This window comes from Mobula hypostoma, chromosome 22 (assembly GCF_963921235.1).
Source record: "Mobula hypostoma chromosome 22, sMobHyp1.1, whole genome shotgun sequence".
NCBI classification, from domain to species: domain Eukaryota; kingdom Metazoa; phylum Chordata; class Chondrichthyes; order Myliobatiformes; family Myliobatidae; genus Mobula; species Mobula hypostoma.
The window spans coordinates 2058328-2085390 of NC_086118.1; the positions used below are offsets into that span (position 1 = coordinate 2058328).

Here is a 27063-nt window from a genome sequence, read left to right on the forward strand (position 1 = left end):
CCCTTATTCTTAAACATAGGAAAGAGAAAATAATGGATCCAAATTCAGCAATATATCACGGAACTCATCAATGCAATGATAACCATGATTTGATATAATTAACCTTTGTTACTTCCTATGTCATTCTGGCGGAAGATGGTTGAAAATTCTTCAGCTTGTCTTTGCCATTTGTACTGGGTGATCCATTGATGAGGGTAGTGAAAATGATTCCTTCTCCCATTAATTAGTTAATTTCCTGTCACTGGATGTAGAAGTTCTGATCTGACCGTTCTACCAACAGCGTTAGGGATGCATGCCTGCCCTGCTGACCAATGCCTTTCACAGCTAAATCAGTTTGGTGATGCCAGTCTTTGTGATGGACACTGAATTTCCCAACCAGTGTGTTGTGCACCCCCCCCCCCAAGGTTCTTCCAAGTCATGGTCAATGTGGACGTGCACGGATTCATCACCTGAGGCAATCCTCGGGTTTCCTTTTGTCTAAGCTGCTGTAATGAGGCTCAAATGTCCAGACCCAATGTCAGAGATACTTCCTGACTGAAAATGATTGTGCCACCATCTCTGGTGGGCTCGTTTTAGTGTAACGAGACTTACTTCTCTATCATATCCATCTTGTGGGTGGCTGAAAGATGTGATCCAGTTTGTCACTTGACTTTCTAGTTGTATAGTACCCAATTTTGACACCAGTTCCCAGATTTGAGTTAGTTATTAAAAGGAATTTTGCAAATGAAGGCACAACCATTGGAGAAGGAATTATAACCAGGGACAATTAAGAAGTGTAGAGGAGCAGATATCTCAGATACATAATCTGGAAGGAGTCAGGTCATGAGAAGATATAAAAATGTTGAAAGAATCTTTTAATGTAGCTATGGTTTAATTGGTAAATCAGTGGGATCATATTATCTTGATATAAGTGGAGGCATTTCACCTATGCTGGCTCTTAGGGCAATCTCATCAATCACATTGCTTCATTTATTTCTTTGTAATTTATTCTTTCTCGTGTTTGCCACTGTTTTCCTTACCAGCCACTTACATAAGGGCTAATTAACAGTCGCATGTGTTTTGGACACAAGAGGGCTGAAGGAAACCCACATGGCGACAGGGAGAAAGTGCAGACTCCACACCAAGTACTGTAGGCTAGGATTGAATTCAGGCCTCCTCTGAGTTGTGAAGCACAGCTCTACAGATCCATTGTGTTTCCCAAGGTGATGGATGGAGCAACAGATATTTGGATGTGAAGCTTAAGAATAGAAGAATAAGAAAGTTGTTTTTGTTTAGTAGTTATGAAGTCTGGAGGTAATCTAGCTTTGGATGATTTCAGTGACAATTGTGTTGAGGCAGGACTGAATTAAAAAGTAATCTGTCTTGCTGATGGCCCAAATTTGTGGTTATGTGCTTTGATATTATGCGACGATTGTGAACAGATGGCAGAGTTTGAGATGTCACCGAGAAAAATGGGAGCGTATTGTTGGTGCCAAGGAAATGAAGTCCGTTTCAGCAACAAAACACAACCTTAATCTGCCCAACATTTACTGGGAGAAAGTTTGGTAAGAAAGAATTGCTTGGTGTTTGAGTGAGGTCTGTGTATGTCTCCCATGTACAATATCCCTGTGTTCTAGTGATAGATGTTTACATTCCTCAGGGCTGTGCATACACTGTGATTAATACGTAGTTAGCCATTGAGTTACCTTGTGTTAAAATCAGATTACAGCAACAATTGTTACTGTACCACTAGATCCTCAGCAGTTGAATATATTCAAGGCAGATGGTATCCAAAAGACGGGGCAGGAAAGTGGATGAAGAACCGAACTGACCAAGTAGTTAGTCCTGAAGAAGTCCTCCATTCATATCTCTTACGTACTTACTGGCACTCAGGGCAGCAATGAAGGTCCTCCATCTCTGTCTGTATGGAAGGATTCTTCATTGCTGTCTCCATAACAATTGTTTTTTGACAGTCAGGATTGTTAGCCCTGAGCTGAACCCCCAAACCTGGAGGACTGGTTGGCCACTGTTAGTCTGTCTTCTACCCTTTGACCTGTTTCGCATGGGTAATCCTACCAACAGCCAAAGCATAAAGCCCTGACCCAGCCAGCATAGCTCTCCAGGTCACTGAGGCACCAAACCCTATGATGAGGTTGTGGTCCTCTTGGAGGTTATTATTCTCCAAACTTACTGTTAAAGATGGTCTTGTCTCTAGCAAACTCAGATTTGGAACAACACCACTAATATGTTGGCACCTTGCAGTTTGAAATGAATAGAAACAGAACAGCATCACACTCCAGTGAATGCCTAATGACAATACTGAGTGGTTTAATTATCACATTTTCAGAAAAGTAGTCATCCAATGCAGGAGGAAAAATATGACCTTAACATGAATTACTGAATCACTTCATTCAGTGCTTATGCAATAATTACAATACTGTATCCCAGCCCTCCCAAGAAACCAGCCCTATATTCATTGAGTGGAATCCATGCACACAATGCTCCACAGGAAGAACACAAAAGAACTTTCACTGAGCATACACACTGAAATTAATGGGGCTCTGCTTCCTAGTCATCAAGGAACAAGCAATATCACAGGTCTGTTAAAGGCAATTAAATGCATTGGCTGAATATATACATATTACACAACAAACAATACCACAGGGAGATTTGGCAGCCTTAACAATTAATTTTTGAGACAAGTGCTGTGGGCCTCTCATAGGCTTCAGGTGAAAGGCAGAGAGGTTGATTTCTCAGTAAAACGAGCCCTCAAACCTTGGGAGGCCCATGTGAGCTGAAAGTGTCGAGGCCAGTGTCAAAGGATGGCAAAGGGTTGGTGCCCTCAACAGACGGAGGATTCCTCTTCACAAGGAATGTAAACAGCAATTCTGATCAACAGCGTCACATCCTCGAGCCTCGCTCTTGCAGAATCTGTTTCCAATAAGAAGACAATTATTAAGAAATTGAGTAGGAAGATGAAATCTGGTGAAACCGGTTGGACTATAAAACTGGTTCTAACTACCCCTGTCAAAATATCCCTCATCTCAGAGTGCATCTGACTTCACATCTTTGCCCCCAACAATGCAAAGAATATCTCGAACCACCCCAATCTGACGACTGTAAGTTAGCAACACAAATAAAAATTGCTGGTGAACGCAGCAGGTCAGGCAGCATCTCTAGGAAGAGGAACAGTTGACATTTTGGGCAGAGACCCTTCATCAGGACTAACTGAAAGAAAAGATAGTAAGAGATTTGAAGGTGGGAGGGGGAGAATTTAAATGATGGGAGAAGACAGGAGGGGGAGGATGCAGCTAAGAGCTGGAAAGTCCAGGAACAAGCAATATCACAGGTCTGTTAAAGGCAATTAAATGCATTGGCTGAATATATACATATTACACAACAAACAACATCACAGGGAGATTTGGCAGCCTTAACAATTAATTTTTGAGACAAGTGCTGTGGGCCTCTCATGGGCTTCAGGTGAAAGGCAAAGAGGTTGATTTCTCAGTAAAAGAAAGTCCAGCTCTTAGCTCCATCCCTCCCCCTCCTGTCTTCTCCCATCATTTCGGATCTCCCCCCCCACTCTCAAATCTCTTACTATCTCTTCTTTCAGTTAGTCCTGATGAAGGGTCTCAGCCCGAAACGTCGACTGTACCTCTTCCTATAGATGCTGCCTGGCCTGCTGCGTTCACCGGCAATTTTTATGTGTGTTGCTTGAAATTCCAGCATCTGCAGATTTCCTCGTGTTTGCGACTAGAAGTTAGCCTGTTTTGTGACAAATACAGCAAGCAGGTGAGAAAGAACAAGCGGGAAAGCTATGGACAATGTAGTACCTTGGCTTTTTCACTAGGTTCGATGACAATTCCATTAGTTGAGTTATTCAGTTCCCTGGAGACAACGCAGAGAAATTCAGCCTGATCTTCACTGCCATAGTTGTAGGAGGATCCAATACTAATGAGCTGAGACAGGACCAGAATTTAATTAGTAGCAGCATATACAAAGAGGCACCAGATAAATCACACAAACCTTTCATATCGCCTTCCAGAATTTGATCAAATACAACCGGTTACAATGGTAGAGATCACCATACACATTGGCTGGAACATCTAGTTGATCTCTCGAAGTTCAGAGATCTGAACACAAAAAGGCAGCTAACTCCATAATTCTTTTTGCAGGGAATACTGCAGTACCAAACGTGCTGTTTTTCAAAAGAGATATTAAGAAACACTTATAATAAAGACCAACGTCTGCCACAAAGATCTAAGTGTTTGAAACCATCTTGTTGAGGTTCCAAAGCCCCAAACTAGACAGCAAATCATATTGGGGAACTATGACAGTTTGCTACAGAATTGCTAGAAAGACCCAAAAAGTTTAAGATAATAAGTGCTTACTAAACTTCAAAAGTGGCTATGTTGCAGATTAGAGAAGAATTTTATGGTCTACCTCGGAAATAAGAATTTGTTTCTTTCAGAATACATCTCGTCACTGTGTTCCCGTTCACATTGACGACTAGGACTCCTCCTACAAAGGGCTCAGATCATAAACAGTATTTCTAAAGGAGGAAATGTTGTGGTGCTCCTGATGGATGGATGGATGGGCTGTATATTCTGTTGGCTCTTGCCAATATGATATTATCCACACATTCTACAATATGTTTCAATGGATGCAGTCTGAATGAATCTTATAGAAACATAGAAAATAGGTGCAGTAGGCCATTCGGCCCTTTGAGCCTGCACCGCCATTCAGTATGATCATGGCTGATCATCCAACTCAGAACCCTGTACCAGCCCTCCCTCCATACCCCCGATCGCTTTAGCCACAAGGGCCATATCTAACTCCCTCTTAAATATAGCCAATGAACTGGCCTCAACTGTTTCCTGTGGCAGAGAATTCCACAGATTCACCACTCTCTGTGTGAAGAAGTTTTTCCTCATCTCCGTCCTAAAAGGCTTTCCCTTTATCCTCAAACTGCAACCCTGTTGACCCTGTCAAACTGTTACCTTTTCAATGTGAAATCTGTAAGCACACTATAGGTTAGCAATGATACTAATTGATCAGAAAAGCTATTATCAAGTATAACTCAATGGTTACATGTGTAGATCTGCATGTGCAATCAAATTAGCTACTCTAAGGCAATTGCTCAGAAAGCAATCGTAACTTGAGCGGATTCTAGGAGGAGTTTTTCATAAGCAATCCCTATATGTTAATAACACATTGGACAAGTGTCCCTCAGTGAAAGCACATTGAGCACAGTAATGACCATTCAGACCATGCTGATGATAATGCTCTGCTCCAGCCCTTTGCTATTTTTCTTATCTGAATATTTATCACACATACATGCATACATCCAGCTTCTTAAAGTCATCTGTACTATTACCTTAACCAGCAAGAAACAAATTCTCATTACTCTCTGTTGAGTTTTTTTGGGTTTCCTGTTTGGCTTCTTACTAACTAGTAGATACTGGTGAGAGTTTTTATACAGCACTATCAACACCTTTTCTACGTGTCATTAAAGTAATCGAGACTGCTGGTTATAGGGGCTGATGGATTGACACACAGCAATGCTGAGCACCAGCAGTCCATTCCCACCTTACAAAACACACAGATCAAGTCTCATTCTACAAAAGGCAGCAGGTCACATCTTCCTTTCACAGTTCAAACCAAGACAACATATTGGCTCTCATAACCTTCAGCTGCCTCCGACACCAAAAGGAAACTTCATTTTCTCTTAACCTCTTTGAAAAGCCCACTGTCCAATATCTTGCTGGCAATCAAATGTATATATTAAAGACCCCTCTGTCATAGAGGTCATTCTAACTGTATGTTGATTTTCCCTCTTCTTAAGTTATTGTCTTTTTGTCAATGTTTTTGTTTATCTGTTTATTAACTGCTTAAGAATAATTATTTATGATCCTTAGAATTCAATAACTTTAAATTATGACAGTATTAATGTTTACCATTACCATGCTCTCTTAACTCCTAATTTGCAAAACAGATTGTTTTGATTGAAAATTGAAGTGCTACCTGCTCAAATTTCCATCCGTCCGACATCGTAGAAACCATCTGTGTGAGTTCCTCCTCCTGACACTGTAGGACGCGGTAAACATGTTTCACTGGACCCTGTAGAGTAGACAGTAATACCATGAACACGCTACATCAATGGTGTTGAGGTTGAAGAGTTGAAGGCTTCAATTTTCCTAGGAGTGAACATCACCAACGCCCTGGTCCAACCAGGTGGACACCACAGCTAAGCAAGCTCACCAATGCCTCTATTTCTTCAGTAGATTAAGGAACTTTGGCATCAACCCTTACAGATTTTTATCAACGCACCACAGAAAGTATCGTATCTGGATGCATAATCCCTCAGTATGGCAACTGCTCTGCCTGTGACCGCGAGAAACTGCCGAAAGTAGTGGGCACAGCTCATCACATCACGAAAACCAGCCTCAGCTCTATCTATCTTTCTCACTGCCTCAGTAAAACAGCCAGCCCATCCACCCCATACACTCTCTCTTCTCCCCTCTTCCACTGGGCAGAAGGTACAAAAGCCTGAAAACACGTACCACCAGGTTCAAGGACGTCTGTGACTACTAAATGGCTCCCAGTAGGATGAGGTGGGCATTCGACCTCACGATCTACCCTGGTATGCTCTTGTACTTTGCTTATCTGTACTGCAGCAGTTACACTTTATTCTGTACTCTGCTATTGTTTCATCATGGTTTATCTCAATGGGACACCATGCAAGACAAACTTTTTGCTCTATCTTGGTATCATAGTAATTCCTATTCAGATATATGTAAAAGTCAGTTACAAATACTGAGGCTAATTTTCAGAAGTCGAGCACATAAAAGTCCTTGCAATAAACAGGATGTGACCAATTGCTAGTGCACAAACAGACATAATCGCGTCTGGACTGCCAGCCAATTTCAAGATGAGTTCTTACAAAAAGATAATTATTGGATTCTCACAAAGGATCTGAAACCTGAGACATTGACTCTTGTTGTAGATTCCTACTTTCTCTCCAGAAGTAGTTTGGAGTCTCCTTGAACTACTGGAGCCCACATGGCCACAGTGTTTCCACAATGCTGTTAGTTATGGAGCTCCAACTACTGTGAAGGAAAAGTGGTGTACATGCAACTCAGAAGGTGAGTGCTTTGGAGAGGAATTTGAAATTGGTATTCTCATTCGTCTGCTACCAATGTGTTTCCCAAATGATAGACGTCAGAGAATTTGGTAGTGATACCAAATGCGCTGCCAAGTGTCCAATTTGCTTTGTTCTAAATAGTGTTTAGTTTGAGAATTGTTAAAGGTACAGGCAACTTTCACTACACTCTTACTGTGCCTTGCAGGTGGTGGAAAGGCTTTGGGAGTCCAGAAGTACATCGCCTGTTGTGGATTATCCAACTTTTCACCTGCTCCAGCAGTCAGTGTGTTGACATTACCAGAAAATATTTAACCAGGTGGCTAAACTTCCTAATTTATACAAATGATCACTGGCTGTTGTGTGTATGAAATCAATCCTAACTGTCTCATCGGCCTTAGCCTGAATGTTCCTGAGGTCTCGTTCATGTGGAATTTGAACTACTTCATTATCTGAGGGATTGCAAACGGAACAGACTCGTCCACCTCTGATCGTATGATAAAGGAAAATTCATTGAAAAAAAAAAGTCACTTATTTAGAAATTCCTGCAGGAATATCCTAGGGCAGGGACAAATCACAGTCTCTCCTTTCTGGTTCTTATGGCTACAGCCACTGATCATTTTTCATCCTGGTCCTATTCAGAAATAGTACTCTGCTGTCACCTTTGCAAAAAATAAGCTCACGTCTATGTCTGGATCAAGACAACGGCGAGATCTGGAGTCTAAAAGTCAAGTGAGCATTAGTGGCGATGTTATGGGTGCACAAGTGCTGCTGATAGTGCAGTCACCTTGCATGGGTTTTCACACAGCAAAACTTCCCAGCAGGGGTTAACAGTGTTTCCACTGTTGATCAGCCAGTGACTCGGCCACAACAATGCACATGTGGGAAAGTGGGCAAGGAAACAACTGGAGACAACTGTCAGCTGAAGTGTTTCAAACACGGGGCAAGGAATCAGATGTGAGTGAGATAACACAAGGCAACTCCTGCCTATGGAACAATCTAGGAGAGGTTCTGGGTAGCCTCATGTGAGCTATATGCAGCTGATCATTACCCAAATCTCAATTTCTCATCTACGCCAATCAACAGGATGGTGGGATTGGGGTAGGAGCTGCTGATCTGCCTGTCATATGGTCATTAGATTGCTTTATAGTTAGAGTTGGTACCTTTTAATTGGGCAGAGTGGAAGCAGACTTTTGAACAGCATATCCCAAACTGAAACTCACTCCCTTGAATATCTGTACTTACTTTACTGAATTCACAAGGATATGAACAATTACAAAAAGATCAATTATTTTTGGGATTTCTATCCCCAAACTTACCCTAATACCATTGTCTTTGCAAGGCACACCATCTACTCAAGCAATTCCAATCTGAATTTTGCTTGAATTGTTGTAAACATAGACTATTTCTCAGAGAGTTGACAGAAACTATTCTGTGACAGAAACAAATCCATTCCTTTCACCAAGCACAAACTGTTATTAGGTAGTTTCCAAATGTTAAAAAAGGATCAAACAGTCAAGGTCAGCTCACCTGTGAGGTCCTATTCTCCAAATCCCGAATACGTTCTTTGACCAATCGGACAAGTAAGGCAATGTTATAGAACTCTGCCTCCTCCAGCACCCCTGTAAAAACAAAGACTGGTTAGGAAGCAGTTGGCCAGAGCTCAAGTCAGGCCACTCTGTATCACATCAAAGAAGGATCCTGACTATTGTACAATCCTTCAGAAACATTCTGACATTTCCACAACTAAACAGCCATCTGAAATACAGCACTGGAATTTCTCAAGACGTCATAACCCTGGAAATCTATCTCTTGAACCAAGCAGGTCAGTTCTACAGGAACTTGTGTTTTGCCTTAACTAGCTTGTCTTGTTAGAAATTGTGGCTTAACCGGCTGTTTCCAATGCCACAAACTAATTGATGGGGAAACCCTAAATTGAGTCTGGCAGCTTTACAAATCTGTGATGAAGATACAGTCAAACTAAAGTTGAGATGAACTTTAGAGCACATTTTTCCCACTATATGAAATTTCCATAACGTAACCGATTACGGCGGCAACATGAAAAACAGCCACTCTTAGCCCCCGGAATTCGATGTCTGCATCCATCCACCAAGAATACAAAAGAGGAGATTGGAGATTTGAATGCCTGGCATTTGCCTCATAGTTACACTGCTCACTCTGACTGGGTGTCTACACCATGGCAACTGTCTCCTCAGCTAGCCTGTACAATGATATTATAGTAAAGTGGCATTAAAAATAGGAAAGATCTCAATCTTTATAACTTCACAAATCTTAACTTAAAGATCTTTAATTTAGGTTACATTACATGTTTTGACAATAGACTTCTTAATTCTTGGTCTTTAAAGATAAATTTATGAATCACACAAGTTCTGAAGTAGTAAATACTTCCTCAGCTTTTTATATTTTCAGTATCCAATCTCACCTAGTGCCAAGTATCCGATATACAAGCTCACCATATATTGTGTAATATTCATACAGATTTTTCCATCACTGATTCAATCACTTTTCTCTGCCTGCCTTACTAAACTCTAATTCCAAGGCTGCCATACACTATCTGGTACTCAAGCTAATTAGCATCAGACAGTGTATAACTACCGTGAATATCGGAACTTACCCAGCTAGGTCACATAAAATTAAACATAACTTATCAACAGCTCATTGTGCTAATTCAGTACAATATAGAAATTAAACCTAAAAGCTAACTGCCTATATAGCTCGGCCCATCCCAAGTCTGTACTTAACACAAGACTATGGAGTCATCTGCAGACTTGAGCCTGTAACAAACAGAAAAACCAGAAGCAGTAGGAGGCCAGTCAGCCCCTCTCACCTGGACCGCAATTCAGTAAGATCATGCTGATTTCTTATAGCAGCATTACAATCCCACACAAACACCATACCCCTTGATTCCTCATTACAGAAAAGTCCATCATTCTCAGTCTTGAATATACAGCAGCTGAGCCTCCACGACCGTCCTGGGTGGAGAATTCCAAAGATTCACTAATCTCTGGCTCAAGCTATAACTTCCCAAAGATTCAATTTTATTTCTCACTTGTATCACTTGTACATACAGTGAAATGTGTCATTTGTGTTAATAACTGAGTGTGTGCTGGGGGCAGCCCACAAGTGTCACCACACATTCCAGTGCCAACACAGCCTGTCTGCAATGGCATTATAACACAGAACACAACAAGCAACAAAACAACTTGTCCCAGTACTGAATAACAGCCCCTTATTTTGAGACTGTGACTCCTAGTTCTAGGCACATAAGCAGTGGAAACATCTGTTCTGAATATACCTTGCCAGTCCCTTCAAAGTTCATACATTTCAATGATATTGAGTCAAGAATGATGAGTTCAGAGAAGGACATAAAGATACGGAAGGCACTGGTGTGGAGGGCTATGAACGACATGAAGGAAATCTGGAAGTCAAACCTGACCAGAGGGCTTAAAAAGAGGATTTTCATAGCAGTCATAGAGTCCATTCTCACGTACGGATGTGAGACATGGACACTCACCGAGATGATGCGAAAGTCTCTGGATGGTTGCTATACATGGATGCTCCGGATGGCTCTTGACGTGAGTTGGCAACAGCACATGACAAACGTTGAGCTCTATAACAACCTACCGATGCTCACCACTAAAATCGAGGCGAGAAGACTGTAACTAGCGGGGCACTGTCTACACCACCCCGAGCTACCTGCCAGCCTAGTCATCATATGGGAGCCCAAGCACGGGAGGATGAACCCTGGGCGCCCTCCCAAGACTATGGTCAACATGCTCCTAGAAGACAGCGGCGTGGCTAATGTAGATGAACTGAACACTCTGATGAGGGAGAGGGAGAAGTGGAGAGTCCGTCATCATGCCCGACACCAGCCCCCTAGGCCTGAGTCGATGTAGTAGTAGTAATGATATCAGCTTTCATTCTTCTAAATGAAATGGATTACAGACCTCAATTGTTTAATCTTTCCTTAAATGACAAGCATGCCGGCCCAGGAATCATTTTAATAAATTGTTCCTGTACTTGTGCTACTGCAAGCATATTCTTCCATTGGTAGGGAAACCAGATCTGTGAATAGCGTTCTAACCCCTTATATCACAGACCTTCTAACCCCTTATTCTGCTTCCAGGTTGCTCAGGTTGGCTGACTTGGGGCTCCTGGCTGTCCTGCGATCTAAACTTAAGCTTGGGGGTGACTGCACTTTTGCTATTGTAGCCCCTAGACTGTGGAACAGCATTCCCCTCCCTATCAGATCTGCCTCCTTCATTGACTCTTTTAAATCCAGGCTCAAAACTTTCTTTTATTCACCAGCGTTTGAATCCTCCTGACGTGGCTAATTTTTGGCTGTGCCTTGGCCCTTGTGTTGTTTATTTTGTGCCGATAAGCTGTGTGCCTTGTTGTTTATACCTGTATTTCTCATATTAGCAATTTTAGCTATCCTGCTCTGATCTGTACAGCACTTTGGTCAACGTGGGTTGTTTTTAAATGTGCTATATAAATAAATTTGACTTGACTTGATTCGGTCTCAGAAGGGCTCTATCTAATCAGAGGAAGGTATTTCTGCTCTTGCACAGATAAAATTAAACTTCAGCAACATATTCATTTTTCAGAATGCAGGAGTTGGTAGCAGAAATAAGCATTTCTTACTAATTGCTAAATGCCCCCATGAGCTGCCACAGTCACTTTGCTGAAGGTGTTCCCATAAGGCTGTTGCATTGAGGACTTGGAATCAATGAATATATTTCCCATACATCAGCTGCCTTGTCCATTGGTGGCAGAGCTCATAGACTCGGTATGTGTTGTCAGAGTAACCTCGTCTGTGTTAGAGGAGGAACTGAGCAGTTATAGTGGATGTGAGGTGCCAAACAAGTTGCCTGCTTTGTCCTGGATAGTTTTGAACTTTTGAGTTTTATTGCACATCACATCAGGGGAAGAATATTCCATCACACTCTTGATATATGGCATTTAAAATGGTTGAATATCTTTGGAGGTATCAAAAAGTAGACTGCAGGACACAGAATCCGACCGGCCCTCATAGCCATGATATTATCATGCTTCTGGCCAATGGTAAATCTCTAGAATGTGAATGGTGGAAGACTTAACCATGGCAATGCTATTGAATGTCAAGGGTAGATTGATTTTTTTTTGTCTTGTTGAAAGTGCTCACTGTTTTACATTTTATGTCACAAATACGACTGATGGGTGAATGTCGTTTCTGTATTGTTGCGTGTAGGCATGTCTCACTTGCTGAAAACTTGTGATTACAATTTGTCATTGTACAATCATGACTTGTGATCAAAATGATAGGAGGAAGACCACTGATAAAGGAGCTGACAGCAGCTGAGCCTTGGCTATTACCCTGCAAGGCATGGGCTGAGTTTTGGTATGACTCCGCTCATTGCAAGGTTTTCCCTTAATACCCAGTTTTTAGAACACAGAACATAGACATCTACAGCACATTACAGGCCCTACAGCCCACAATGTTATGCCAACCACGTAACCTACTCCGGAGACTGCCTCGAATTTCCCCAGTGCACAGCCCTCTATTTTTCTAAGCTCCATGTACTTATCCAAGAGTGTCTTAACACAGTGGTCGCCAACCTCCAGGCTGTGGACCGATACTTTGCCATGAAGAATGCAGTGGTGCAGTGGTAGTCGGAACGCACCCAGCACACCTTTAAGGAAAAAAAGCTGAAATAAACAAGCTAATTAATTAGGTGCCTCCCGGCATGTAAATGTTGGCCCAGATCAGAGGCGACGCAACCGGCAATTGCCTCTGATCTGGGCCGACATTTATGTGCCGGGCAGCACCTAATTAATTAGCTTGCTTATTTCGGCTTTTTTCTTAAAGATGTGCTGGGTGCGTTCCGACTACCACTGCACCACTGCATTCTTCACGGCAATGTATCGGTACGCGGCCTGGAGGTTGGCGACCACTGTCTTAAAATACCCTATCGTATTTGCCTCCACCATCGTTGCTGGCAGTACACTCCACACACTCACCACTCTCTGTGTGAAAAACTTACCCCTGACATCCTCCTGTACCTACTTCCAAGCACCTTAAAACTCTGCCCCCTTGTGTTAGCCATTTTAGCCCTGGGAAAAAGCCTCCGGCTATCCACATAATCATTGCCTCTCATCATCTTATAAACCTCTATCAGGTCACCTCTCATCCTCCATCGATCCAAGGAGAAAAGGCCAAGTTCATTCAATCTATTCTCATAAGGTACGGCCTACAATCCAGGCAACATCCTTGTAAATCTCCTCTGCACTCTCTCTATAGTATCCTTCCTGTAGTGAGGTGACCAGAACTGAACACAATACTCCAAGTGGTCTAACCAAGCTCTTAAATAATTGTACCATTACCTCATGGCTCTTGAACTCAATCCCACGGTTGATAAATGCCAACACACCATACACCTTCTTAACAACTCTGCCAACCTGAGCAGCAGCTTTGATTGTCGTATGGACATGGACCCCAAGATCTCTCTGATCTTCCACGCTGCCAAGAGTCTTACCATTAATATTATATTCTGCCTTCAAATTTGACCTTCCAAGATGAACCACCTCACTTATTTGGGTTGAACTCCATCTGCCACTTCTCAGCACCTTTCTGCATCCTATCAATGTCCTGTTGTAACCTCCAGACTATCCACAACACCCCCAACCTCTGCGTCCTCAGCGAACATACTAACCCACCCTTCTACTTCTCAATACCACAAAATGTTAAATGTTCCAATGTTATAAAGCAACTTTAGTTCTCCATCCAATCGGATCTGGACTTTTCTGCTTATGGCCTTTAACACATTTTTAATGAAGACCAGGTGTTGGAGTGTGGCCAAGTGGTTAAGGCGTCGGTCTAGTGATCTGAAGGTCGAGAGTTCGAGCCTTGGCTGAGGCAGCGTGTGTGTCCTTGAGCAAGGCAGTTAACCACACATTGCTCTGCGACGACACCAGTGCCAAGCTGTATGGGACCTAGTGCCCTTCCCTTGGACAACATCGGTGGCGTGGAGAGGGGAGACTTGCAGCATGGGCAACTGTCCGTCTTCCATACAGCCTTGTCCAGGCCTGTGCCCTAGAAACCTTCCAAGGCGCAATCCATGGTCTCATGAGACTAACGGATGCCTGTTAATGAAGACTAGCCGGCTGATAAAACACGTTACAACTGACGGTGTAGGAATCAACAACACTCTCAACCATTCGAAATGATCATGTTTTCAGCATTGTTCATAACTCTCCAGCTCTGAACAAAGGGCATCAGCCTCCATGGTAATGCAGTTTCTTTTTCCACTTTCTTCCTCCACAGATACCCCTTTCAGTGACTGCACCGTTGTGCATCTCACAGATCTCTCTTCAGTGTCTTCATTCATCTCCTTTAATTTACACTTCCTACAAACAGACCAGCTATTTTAAAGAGGCCTTCAATACACTCTCCAAAACAAAACTATTCATATCTGCATCATGCCATTTCTTCCACGAAAGACATTGCTTTTGTTATCTCTATCCCTCCCTCTTCTCTGCAACTTAAAACTTGTTTGATTTCTAACCTTCCTCCTTTGATGAAAGACCATCGATCTGAAATGTTAACTGTTTCTCTCAAAAGATGTAGCCTGCTCTGCTCAGTATTTCTCCTAGTTTCTGGTTGTAATACAAGTGACCACATCTTATAAAGAACTTTAGTGGCTGTGTTTAATGTTTCAATGTAAAACCAAGTTCTTAATCATTAAAATCCATCCAAGAACCACTTATTCAACCTAACTTGGGATCTTACTTGTTTTTTTAAAAATATAATTTTTATTGAATTTTCAAAAAGAATACATGAAAAAAAAGAATCTACCCTCCCCCCTCCCCTTAACCCTCCCCCCCCCCATATATAGTCCTACCAAAAAAGAAAAAAAAAGAAAAAAAAAAGAAAAGAACCGCCTGGTTATTGGAAGGTTTCCACATGCTCCATGGGATTCAAAATGAATTTGGTATAATTATTCGTTACTTTCCCCAAGTGACCAAAGTCTTTATCGGAGCACTTAAATATGCCATCCTATCTTTTGTAAATAAGGGCGCCAACTATTCAAAAATGTTACATATTTATCTCTTAAATTATAAGTAAATTTTTCAAGTGGAATAGAACTAGCCATTTCATTATTCCAACGATCCATACTTAAATACGAATCAGATTTCCAAGTAACTGCTATAGTCTTCTTAGCTACTGCCAATGCAATTTTTATAAATTCTTTCTGATATTTATTCAATTTAAGTTTCGGTTTTATCCCTTCAATATCACCTAATAAAAATAATACAGGGTTATGTGGAAGTTGAATTGCAGTAATTTGTTCCAATAAGATTCTTAAATTTATCCAAAAGGGTTGGATTTTAAAACAAGACCAAGTAGAATGTAAAAAAGGAACAATTTCTTGATCACACCGAAAACATTTATCAGAAAAATTTGAATTTAATCTATTTATTTTTTGCGGTGTAAATACTGAGTAGCCGAGTTACATTATCTGCCAATTGTCTATTTTTAATAAATCCTGTTTGATCCATATGTATTAATTTTGGTAAATATTTAGATAATCTATTCGGTAAAATTTTTGCTATTATTTCCGTATTCAATAAAGAAATAGGCCTATATGATGCTGGTTTCATAGGATCTCTGTCTTTTTTTGGCAATACTATTACATTTGCTGTTGAAAAAGATTCTGGAAGTTTATGTATTTTTTCTGCTTGACGTATTAGTTCCATAAAAAGAGGAAATAATAAATCTTTAAATTTTTTATAAAATTCAGGTGGAAAACCATCTTCTCCTGGAGATTGACTTTGGAGTGATCCTAAAGCTTCTTCAACTTCTTTTAATGTAAAAGGCATATCTAATCCCTTCTGTTCTTCCAAATTCAATTTTGGAAGAGAAACTTGTGATAAAAACCTTTCTATCTCATTAACATCATTTTGGGATTCTGATTGATATAATTCAGAATAGAAATTTTTAAAAGTTTCATTTATTTCAAGAGGTTTATAAGATATTTTATTTGCCCTTGTTCTAATTGCATTTATTGTTTTGGAAGCTTGTTCTGTTTTCAACTGCCAGGCAAGAATTTTATGTGCTCTCTCACCTAACTCATAATACCTTTGTTTAGTTCTTATAATTGCTTTTTCCGTTCTATATGTCTGAAGCGTATTATATTGTAACTTCTTATTGACAAGTTGTTTTCGTTTTTCTTCTGACATATATCTTTGAGATTCTTTTTCTATTTTTGTAATCTCTTTTTCCAATTGATCTAGTTCTGCCATATATTCTTTCTTAATTTTAGACATATAACTTATTATCTGGCCCCTAAGATATGCTTTCATCGCATCCCATAATATAAATTTATCATCCACTGAATGAAAATTTGTATCCAAAAAAAATTGAATCTGCTTTTTCATAAAATCACAAAAATCTTGACGTTTTAATAATGTTAAATTAAATCTCCATCTATAAGCCACTTCTTCCTTATCAGCCATTATTAATGTCATTAATAAAGGGGAATGATCTGATAATATTCTTGCTTTATATTCCATATTTTTCACTCTGTGTTGAATATGCATTGATAATAGAAACAAATCTATCCTTGAGAAAGTTTTATGTCTATGGGAGTAGAACGAATAGTCTCTTTCTTTAGGATTGATTCTTCTCCATATATCAATCAGATTTAAATCCTTCATCAATGATAAAGTTAAAGTTACTACCTTCGATTTTATAACAGCCTTGGTTGATCTATCTAAGACTGGGTCTAAGCAAAAATTAAAGTCTCCTCCAATTAATATTTTTTCATGCGCATCCGCCAAATTCAAAAAAGCTTCTTGTATGAATTTTGCATCATTTTCATTTGGTGCATAAATATTCATAAAAGTCCATAGTTCAGAAAAAAGTTGACAATGTATAATCACATATCTCCCCGCAGAATCAGTTATTACATTTTGTATTCTAATTGGTAACGTTTTATTGATCAAAATTGCTACTCCCCTCGCTTTTGAATTAAATGAAGCCGCAACAACACTATCCACCCAATCTCTCTTTAGTTTCTGATGTTCTGTTTCCGTTAGGTGCGTTTCCTGTAAAAAAGCTAAATCTATCTTCATTTTTTTAATATGTGTTAAGATTCTTTTTCTTTTCACTGGTCCATCAAGCCCGTTAACATTAAAACTCAAAAAATTCAATAAATTAGTCATTATTCTTCACAAAGTTACTCCAATCTAAAACATTATTTATTTTCTCAACTTTCATAGTTCCTTGGGGAATCTCTTTAAACTTCACCATGTTGCTATGTGTCTCCCTCCCAACCTTCCAGGCAGAAAGAAAAAAGAAGAAAGAAAAAGTACAAAAAAAGAAAAAAAAAATACCCCCCCACTAATGTTGTGAACGAAAGGATACACAACACTACCCCCCTCCATTTTGCGGGTCGTGGCAAAAGCCACGCTTGCACACATGACTAGCGTAGCAATCGATCAGTGCTTCTTCCAGCTCCCCCGCAACAAAAAAAACATTTTATATATATATAGACAAAATTAGTATTACTATTCCCAACTAATATTCCTCCAATTTTAACCTTTCTTACCCCCCCGTATAATTAATAATATATTTATACATTTATCCAGCTTCAAAAATCCATCAAGTCCATTCTTTAACCCAATCTTCATCTTCAATCTATCTCGCTCTCCTGGGTTTGTTCTTGTGTCTGGTGAGTTTTCAGAGAATCTCACACAAACTGCTCTGCTTTCTGATAATCATCAAAAAATCTTTTTTCTCCACCAGACAAAAAAATCTTCAAAGTTGCAGGATAACGCAGTGTAAATTGATAACCATGCTCCCATAGGGTTTTTTTCACTGGATTAAATTTCTTCCTTCTCTTCAAAAGTTCGTAACTTATATCAGGATAGAAAAAAACTTTGTTCCCTCCAATTATCAATGGCCCTTTTCCATCTTTGGCAGCTCGAGCAGCTGCCTGTAGAATCCTTTCCTTGTCTTGAAATCTTAAGAATTTTATTAAAATCGATCGTGGATATTGGTCATCTTTTGGTTTTGGTCTTAGAGCTCTATGTGCCCGCTCAATTTCAATTGATCGAACCTCCTCTTCCATTTGCAAAACATCCGGGATCCATCTTTGAAAAAATTCTATTGGTTTATCTCCCTCCATACCTTCTTTAAGACCAACAATTTTAATATTATTACGTCTACTAAAATTTTCCAACATGTCCACTTTCTCCAACAGTCGGTTTCTTTCCGAATTCCAGACAAGCAAATCATTTTCTGTTTTTTCCACTCTATCATTCATATGCCCCATTGCTCTTTCCATCTTCTGAAGCTTCTTATCCATTTTGTCCTGTCTTGCCATAACTTTATCATAGCACATCTTCGTATCTCTAAGTTCTTCTCTTACTTTTCTTAATTCAGCCGTTAATTGCAATATAGCTTCTCTCATGTCACTATCATCTCCTTTACTTCCAATCGCTTCCAGTTCTTCCTCCTCTTCTTCATCTATGTTCTCTGCAGAATCCGATTCTGACTCTGAGTCATTTTCAATTGCAGTGGCTGTCGGTTCTTGTAGTTTGTGTTGTGTCGGTTTGCGCATGCACTCTTCTTTGCGCATGCGCATTACCGGTGTCTTCTTTGAAGAAGCCGTTGCCACCGCCGTTGCTCCCTGTTCTACCGAAGGAGATCCAACCTGAGTCCGAGGCTCCATCGTTGCAGTAGGCCCTTTTTTCTTCCCGTCTCGCGGCTGCTTCGCAACAGCAGACTTCTTTTGTTGCAGTTTAGGAGGCATATCGTAAAGTAATCTTACAAAGTTTATAAATAGTTTTCAGAAAATATTTACTAACTTTGTTCTGTTTAAACGGTACTTTACTGACTTGTTGCGGGAGGGCTGGATTTACACGTCTCAATCCCACGTCATCACGTGACGCCCCCCACTTGTTTTTAAAAACAATTCAGTCTCTGTCACCTTGAATATCTGGCCCATGCAGAGCTAACAATCTGTGTCCGGGTCAATCTAGGAGCCTAGTGTATCTGAGTGTTTGAGTTACTCTCTGGTCAACCCTCCCTGTCAACATTTGGATTCTATTTCAGCAGATATTCATCTCTCACCCTCTTCTGCCAAATCCTTGTTAATGATTAGTTTGCCATGTCGAAGGTAGTTGAGGATCGGGCCAAAGTAACTCGGGTCTCTGTCAATGAGATAGGCACCAGTTTCATCCTGCAAGAGAGAGACCAACACAATGCAAAATCAACTACAACATGAAAGTGGCTCACACATCCCGGCCAAGTTTTGATTATGGACAATGGTGAATGAGCAAGCTTGCCTGAGTTGAAGTTGATCATTGTAAATTGTCCTATGATTAGGCTAAGGTTAAATCACTGGGTTGTAGGGCTGTGTGGTTCTTTAGGCTGCAAGGCCTGTTCTGCATTGCATCTCCAAACAAACAAATAAATGTCTTCTTATAGCCATATCAGTTCTGTCTCAAGAGAGTGATTCAAGAAATACTTTAGAAGCAGGGACAGCGTGGGTTAGGAGGTATACAGTAAATCTCCCTCCGTAGTACTGACACACACTCCCAGGGCAGGGACAGCAAGGCTTAGATACAGGGTAAAGATCCCTTTGCATTTCCCATCAAACACTCTCAGAGCAGGAAAAACACAAGTTAGTTATAGAGGAAAGCTCCTTTTATATTATTGAGACGGCATCTATATTGCCAAAATGACATTAAAAATTAACTGCTAAATATTTTGCAGTACCCAATGGAAAATTGCAGGGATTTATTCACAGAGGAAATAGTATTCTGCAAAAATGAGAATTAATGTTAATAAATATTAATAAAATAATGGTACTGGTAAGGTGGTGAGACTGAAAATTCTCAATATCTACATCCCAGAGTTCGGAAGGAGGTGCCTTTAAGAATAGCAAAAATCATGGTGATCAACATGTAAATCTGTACAGATTCTGGAATTGTATCTGTAGACTGGAAGTAAGAAAATGTGACCCCAATATGTAAGAAAGGACGAAACGAGAAAACTGGGAAATATCAACATATCAGTCCAACTTCAGCAGCTGGGAAAATGCTGGAATCCATAATAGATGACGTAATAACAGAACATTTGAGAAGAATACCAGGATTGAGCAGAATCATTAGGGATTTATGAAAGGAAGTACAGGGTTGACTAATCTAATGGAATTTTTTGGGAATGCAACTTAAAATGTGGGTAAAGGGATGTGGTGTAGTTGTATTTGCAGAAGGTATTTTCAGCAAAGGCCCACACAGAAGGTTGGTCAATGTGTTCAGAGCACATGGGATTGGGGGTAAAATGACCTGGATGTCCTTGTACACAAGTCACTGAAGGTGCAGCAGGTGATTAGGAAGGTAAAAGGTACTGTAAACCAATAAAACTACACATGTTGGATATTGATACAAAAAACAAATGCTTCATCAGATTCTGAAGAAAGGTCGCTGATTCAACTTGTTGACTAGTTTTCCTTTCCACATATGCTGCCTGACCGGTGTACTCCCAGCACTTCTCTTTCTGTTTAAGGCACATCATATGTTGGTGGTGCTAGGGGAGGATTTGAGTCCTCAAATAAAGATTATTTTGAGCTTTCATGAGACTGCCCTGGAGTCTCTTACCTCAAAACAATATACAGTATATATCTACCAAAGAGGGGTCTTGCTCTCCATGTTTGTATGGCATAGACCATAAGATATAGGAGCAGAATTAGGCCATTTGGCTCATTGAGTCTGCTTCGCTATTCCTTCATGGCTGATCCATTTTCCCCCCTCCACCTGAATCTCCTGCCTTCTCCCAGTATCTCTTCAAGCCCTGATCAATCAAGAGTCTATCAACCTGTCTTAAATATACACAAAGACCTAGCGTCCACAGCCGCCTGTGACAACGAATTCCACAGATTCACCACTCTTTGGCTAAAGAAATACCTCCTCATCTCCATTCTAAAAGGATGCCCTCTATTCTGAGGCTGTGTCATTGGGTCCTAGATACTCCTGCCACAGGAAACATCCTCTCCACATTCACTCTATCAAGGCCTTTCAACATTTGATAGGTTTCAATTAGGTCACCCCTCATTCTTCTGAATTCCAATCCATACAGGCCCAGAGCCATCAAACACTCTTCACATGACAAGCCATTCAACCCTGGATTCATTTTCATGAACCTCCTTTGAACCCTCTCCAGTTTCAGCACATCCTTTCTAAGATAAGCGGTCCAAAACTGCTCACAATACTCCAAGTGAGGCCTCACCAGTGCTTTATGAAGTCTCAACATTACATCCTTGTTTTTAGATTCCAGTCCTCCCGAAATGAATGCTAACATCACATTTGCCTTTGCATAGACTCAGCCAGTAAGTTAACCCTTAAGGAATCCTCCACAAGGAATCCCAAGTCCTTTTGCACCTCAGGTTTTTGAATTTTCTCTCCATTTAGAAAATAGTCTACCTCTTCATTTCTTCTACCAAAGTGCAAGACCATACCCTTCCCAACTCTGTATTCCATCCGCCACTCTTTGCCCATTTTCTAATCTAAGTCCTTCTGTAACACACATAAAAGTTGCTGGTGACACAGCAGGCCAGGCAGCATCTGTAGGAAGGGGTACAGTCGACGTTTCGGGCCGAGACCGTTTGTCAGGACTGTGGGGTCTCGGCCCGAAACGTCGACTGTACCCCTTCCTAGAGATGCTGCCTGGCCTGCTGCGTTCACCAGCAACTTTTGTGTGTTGCTTGAAATTCCAGCATCTGCAGATTTCCTCATGTTTGCGTTTTTAAGTCTTTCTGTAGTTGCTCTACTTCCTCAAAACTACCTGCCCCATTTTCTTGTATGTGATCATTAAGCACTGTTGATTCTCCTACAACACACTACAACTAGGGTGAGTTTACAGCCATTAATCTATCAAGTCTATGCCCAAGATCAACTTGGCTGGTTTCAGAAATGGTGAGTTTGGTAACGTAAGCAGGAAAGGTAATTCAAATTGCTCTGCTATCATGTGGGATTTGAACTCTCAAGTGCCCAGCAGCTTAATTGCTACTTGTATCCATGTAAAACCAGGATTACGAAGCACTAAAAAGAGGATGGGAGAACCACAAGACTAATCCTTATTGAGGGCTCTGCGGTGGAAAGGGTGAGCAGCTTCAAGTTCCTCAGCATCAACATCTCAGAGTATCTACCATGAGCTAAACACATAGATGCAATCACAAAGAAGGTATGTCAGCAACAAAGCTTCATTAGCAGTTTGTCTGGATTTGGTGTACCACCAAATTATAGCAAATTTCTGCACGTGGCTGCAGAGGGTCGTAGACTCAGTCATCTCCCCACCGTCAAGGAACATCTTCAAAAGTCAGTGAGCACCTTAAATCATCAAGGACCCTCACCTCACCATACATTAATACCATGGGAGAAGGTACAAGACCTGAAGACCCATACGCAGCACAATCCGATTCCTAAACCATCCACGAACCTATGAACACTATCTTGCTATTCCTATTTTTGTGAACCACACTGCTCCCCACACACAACACAGTTCTAAACTAATATGTGTGATTCTGATAACTAGAGAAACGGGCAACCCGAGCCTGTGGACCAAAGCACAGCTGAGGCGAGAGTGACTGCCCTTCAGATCAAGGCATGATAATGAGAGAGAGTAAAACTAAAGGTGAAAAAGGCATTTAGCACATTGCCTTCTTCAGTCAGGACATAAAGTGCAGGAGCTGCATGTTAACTTGCAGCTACACTTGGAAGTACTGTGTGCAGTTTTGGTCACATGTTATAGGAAAGATGTAATACAACTAAAAACAGTGTAGAAAATGTTTACCAGGACATTGCCAGGACTAGAGGGAGAGGTTGACTGGGCTGGGTCTTTATTCTTTTGGAATATAGGAGAATAAAGAGCAATCTTACAGAAATGTTTAACATCAAGACAGACATAGATAAGGTGGATGATAACAGTCTTTTCTACAGGGTAGGGGAGTCCAAAACTAGGGTGCATAGCTTTAGGGTGTGAGGGAAAAGATTTAAAAGGGTTTTGAGGGGCAACCTTTTCACTCAAAAGGTGGTGAGTGACAGAGGAAGGACTGACAGGGGAGGTGTTTGAAGTAGTACAATAGTTTCATTCAAGAATTACTGGGATAGGTACATGCAGGGGCAATGCTTTGAGGGATATGGGCTGAATGCAGGAAACTGGGACTAGATGGGGGGGTGGGGGAGAGAGACCATGGTCAGCATAGGCTAGTTGGTCAGAAGATCTTGTATCCCTGCTGTATTGCTCTATGACTCTGAACTCAAGGGGAAAATTATCCAGAGCTACAAAAGGAAATCATTACAGTTAATGGAAACCACACATTTCAACCTTACAATATTGTTGCAACACTGTCTTAGAAACAGCCATCCTAATGTACCTCAATGATTCTCTCTGTATCTGAAACTCAGAAGTGAGGCCATCTGCTGATAACTCCACAGACTTCTGTTCCATTCATAATTGCTCTAATGAGATCCATTCCATGCTTCTTTAGTCTCAAGATTCAGCTGGTAAGGGCAAGTGTATATTGTACCAGGGAATGACCCTTTACCCCAAGCAATGTCCTTACGGCATTTAACAGAATTACCATTGTTGGATTTTTGCTGTCATCATCCCAAGAGTCACAAAAGCAAGAGACATTTGCTCAGGTCAGAAGTTTGCTGATTTGTAGAAAGTGATATCTCCTGACTCTCCAATGACCAACAACCTCCAACAAGGAATGTGTCAGGAATACACTGATGTACTCTGGAGGGGTGAAGCTCCAACAATACTATCCAGTGCTATTCAGCCCAAATCAGTCCACCTGATTGCAACACAGTCCTGCTCCCTCACAACTAATACAAGATTACCAGAATGCATACCGTCTACAAGATACACTGAGGGCTCTCGGACAGCACTTTGCAAACCCACGTTCTACTGTTTAGACCAACTAGGCAGCATGAGAGCACCACCCCTACAGGTTCCACCCCAAATATCACAGCATCCTGCCAACCAGGATCCTCCATTGTTAGTGGGTCTAAATTCAGAAACACCTTCTCCATTGGCATTGTAGGAGGCTCTTTAATGAAGATACAGCATTTTTAATTATACTATTTTTGCACTACTTTAAATTCAACTATTTAATATACGTATTTACTGGAACTGAATTACTTATTTTTATTTCTCTGTATTGTCATATATTGCATTGTACTGCTGCCGCTGCTAACAAATTTCGCGACCAGTGCCGGTGATATGAAACCTGATTCTGACAGGACTGCCGCAGTCCGAGGCAGCAGCTTGCCAAGGGCAATGTAGGATGGCAGTGAATGCAGGCCTTCCAGCAGTGCCCACATCCGTGGGTAACTGGCGAGGCAGGACCACCGTAGGAAAGGAATAGGTTATTAATCACCGTGGAGCCGAAAAGAACGGATCATGGCAACCAGTTGCCATGGAGATAGATGGGTTCGTCGGTCACCATGCCAACAGGTGAAATGGTCCTTCACTATGGGGACCGCCAATGACAGGCAGAATCTCCATGGCGACGGCTGGTCCGGGGCCGCCTTACCTTGTCCGAGTCTAGGTCCGGGTCCTCCTGGCACAGGCGGCACAGGAAGGATTTGGGGTCGCGGCACAAGGTCTGTTTGGTGCTGATGAAATAAGTTCCGCCCACGTTCAGCCGCACCCATTTGTTGCCGGGTTTATCCCCGAGCCCGAGGGAGTCCGCGCTGTTCCCGCTCACGGGCCCTGAGCTTTGCGGCTCCGCCATCACATCGCCATTTCCGGAAGTAGCGCGGCGCCGGGGGCGGGGCCTGATGAAGCATTTCCGCTTCCACCCCGCCATCTTTGCGCCCTTGGAGGACACGGGAGACCGTCCTCTGTGAGTGAGAGGTGGGGAGAGCGTGGGCGGTAAGCCGGACTGAGGGTGAACGGAGGGGAAGGGAATGGAGGAGAGGGTGGCGAGTGGGGAGAAGGATAGGGTAGGGAGTAAATGGGAAATGCAGAGAGGAGTGGGGTTGGGATTGGGGTCAAAGGGTGCAGGATGAGGGTTGAAGGTGTGTGGGTAGGAGCGAAGGCAAGTAGGATGGGGAGAGTTTTTTTGAAATTCTTTTTCCAGGATGTGAGCATCACTGACAAGACCTGCATTTATTGCTCTTCAGGTGTTAGCGAGCTACTGCCTTGATCCACTGGTTTAGGTAAACCCTGCGGATCTAGGAGTTAAAGCATTTAGATGCTGAAATTCTGGCGATATAATTCTGAACCAAGATCTTCAGGGGACACACATCAAAGTTGCTGGTGAACGCAGCAGGCCAGGCAGCATCTCTAGGAACCTCTTCCTTCTGTTAGTCCTGACGAAAGGTCTCGGCCCGAAACATCGACAGTACCTCTTCCAAGAGATGCTGCCTGGCCTGCTGTGTTCACCAGCAACTTTGATGTGTGTTGCTTGAATTTCCAGCATCTGCAGAATTCCTCGTGTTTGCGATCTTCAGGGGAACTTACATTTGGTGTTCTTATAATCTTGATACTTCTCTTCTCCTTGAGGTAATGGTACACACCTCAAATAGTGCATAGTGGTGATGGATGGCATACCAACAAATCTGTCTAGGATCTGTGTTATCCTGGATAATCATGAGTTCCTTTAACAATGCACAAGATGCTGGAGGGACTGTCAGGCGAGGGAGGGGGAAAGGGCAGGCAGAGCAGGGTTCCCCTGTGGCCATTCCCCTCAACAACAAGTATACCACATTGGATACTATTGGGGGGGGGGAATGACTTACCTGGGACAAGCTGCAGTAGCCGGATCTCTGGCACTGAGTCTGGCTCTGCAGTGCAGAAGGGAGGGGGGAAGAAGAGGAGAGCGGTAGTGATAGGGGACTCGATAGTTAGAGGTGTAGATAGGAGGTTCTGTGGTCGTGACAGAGAATCCAGGATGGTTTGTTGCTTCCTGGGTGCCAGGGTCAAGGATGTCTGTGATTGCTTGCATGACATTCTGAAGTGGGAGGGTGATCAGCCAGATGTCGTGGTGCACATCGGTACCAATGACATAGCAAGGAAGAATGAGGAGGTCCTGGACAGTGAGTATCGAGAGCTTGGTAGGAAGTTGAAAAGCAGGACCTCGAGGGTGGTACTCTCAGGATTGCTACCTGTGCTACATGCCAGTGAGGGTAGGAATAGGATGCTCTGGAGGAGGAACAAGTGGCTGAGGAACTGGTGTAGGGTGCAGGGTTTCGGGTTTCAGATTTCAGGATCATTGGGACCTCTTCTGGGGCAGGTGGGGCCTGTACAAGTTACACTTGAACTACAAGGGGACCAATATTCTTCCAGGGAGGTTTGTTAGTGCTATTGGGGAGACTTTAAACTAGATTTGCAGGGGAATGGGAACCAGAGTGCCAGAGCTGACAGTGTGGCTGGGGTGAAAATAAATGATGTTGAAAGTTTATGCAAATCCGCTAATAGAAAGATTGTGAGTGGTGGTAAAAATCTTCTGAGGTGTATGTATTTCAATGCTCGGAGTATTGCGGGGAAGGCGGATGAGTTGAGGGAGTGGATTGACACGTGGAATTATGATGTTATAGCAATTAGTGAAACTTGGCTACAGGAGGGGCAGGACTGGCAGCTTAATATTCCAGGGTTCCGATGTTTCAGATGTGATCGAGGCAGAGGAATGAAAGGTGGGGGAGTAGCTTTGCTTGTTAGGGAAAATATTACAGCAATGCTCAGGCAGGACAGATTAGAGGGCTTGTCTACTGAGTCCTTATGGGTGGAGCTGAGAAACAGGAAAGGTATGACCACATTAGTGGGATCGTATTACAGACCACCCAATAGTCAACGAGACTTGGAAGAGCAAATCTGCAGAGAGATAGCAGGCAACTGCAGGAAACATAAAGTTGTGGTGGTAGGGGAT

At 41.9% G+C, this 27063-nt stretch overlaps 2 protein-coding genes across 4 annotated transcripts in view; one reads left to right on the forward strand and one right to left on the reverse strand.

The window, feature by feature from the left end:
- On the reverse strand, positions 1-25002 carry LOC134336580 (BTB/POZ domain-containing protein KCTD2-like). The gene is made up of 6 exons (XM_063030870.1): positions 24727-25002; positions 19257-19365; positions 8651-8742; positions 6004-6099; positions 3813-3938; positions 1-2910 (listed from the first exon to the last, which is right to left on the reverse strand). Exons 1-6 carry the CDS (start codon positions 25000-25002, stop codon positions 2881-2883), a joined length of 729 nt encoding a protein of 242 aa, XP_062886940.1. The 3' UTR covers positions 1-2880.
- atp5pd (ATP synthase peripheral stalk subunit d) overlaps positions 24901-27063 on the forward strand; it is an 18386-nt gene continuing 16223 nt past the window's right edge. The window contains exon 1 of one of the 3 annotated variants that reach the window (XM_063030872.1): positions 24901-25038. The gene's annotated coding sequence lies outside the window, so the exon portion shown is untranslated. Of the gene's footprint in view, positions 25068-27063 lie in introns of all 3 variants that reach the window. The other 2 variants (XM_063030874.1, XM_063030873.1) reach the window with 2 other exon arrangements.

What these genes read in the sequence shown, in the direction of transcription:
- LOC134336580 (XM_063030870.1), bottom strand. Translation starts at nt 25,002, where the DNA reads ATGGCGGGGTGGAAGCGGAAATGCTTCATCAGGCCCCGCCCCCGGCGC. An exon ending in TGGAGAATAGGACCTCACAG is followed by an intron (nt 6,100 to 8,650) that starts GTGAGCTGACCT and finishes TCTACTCTACAG; the next exon opens with GGTCCAGTGAAACATGTTTA. An exon ending in ACGGATGGAAATTTGAGCAG is followed by an intron (nt 3,939 to 6,003) that starts GTAGCACTTCAA and finishes GTCCTGTCTCAG; the next exon opens with CTCATTAGTATTGGATCCTC.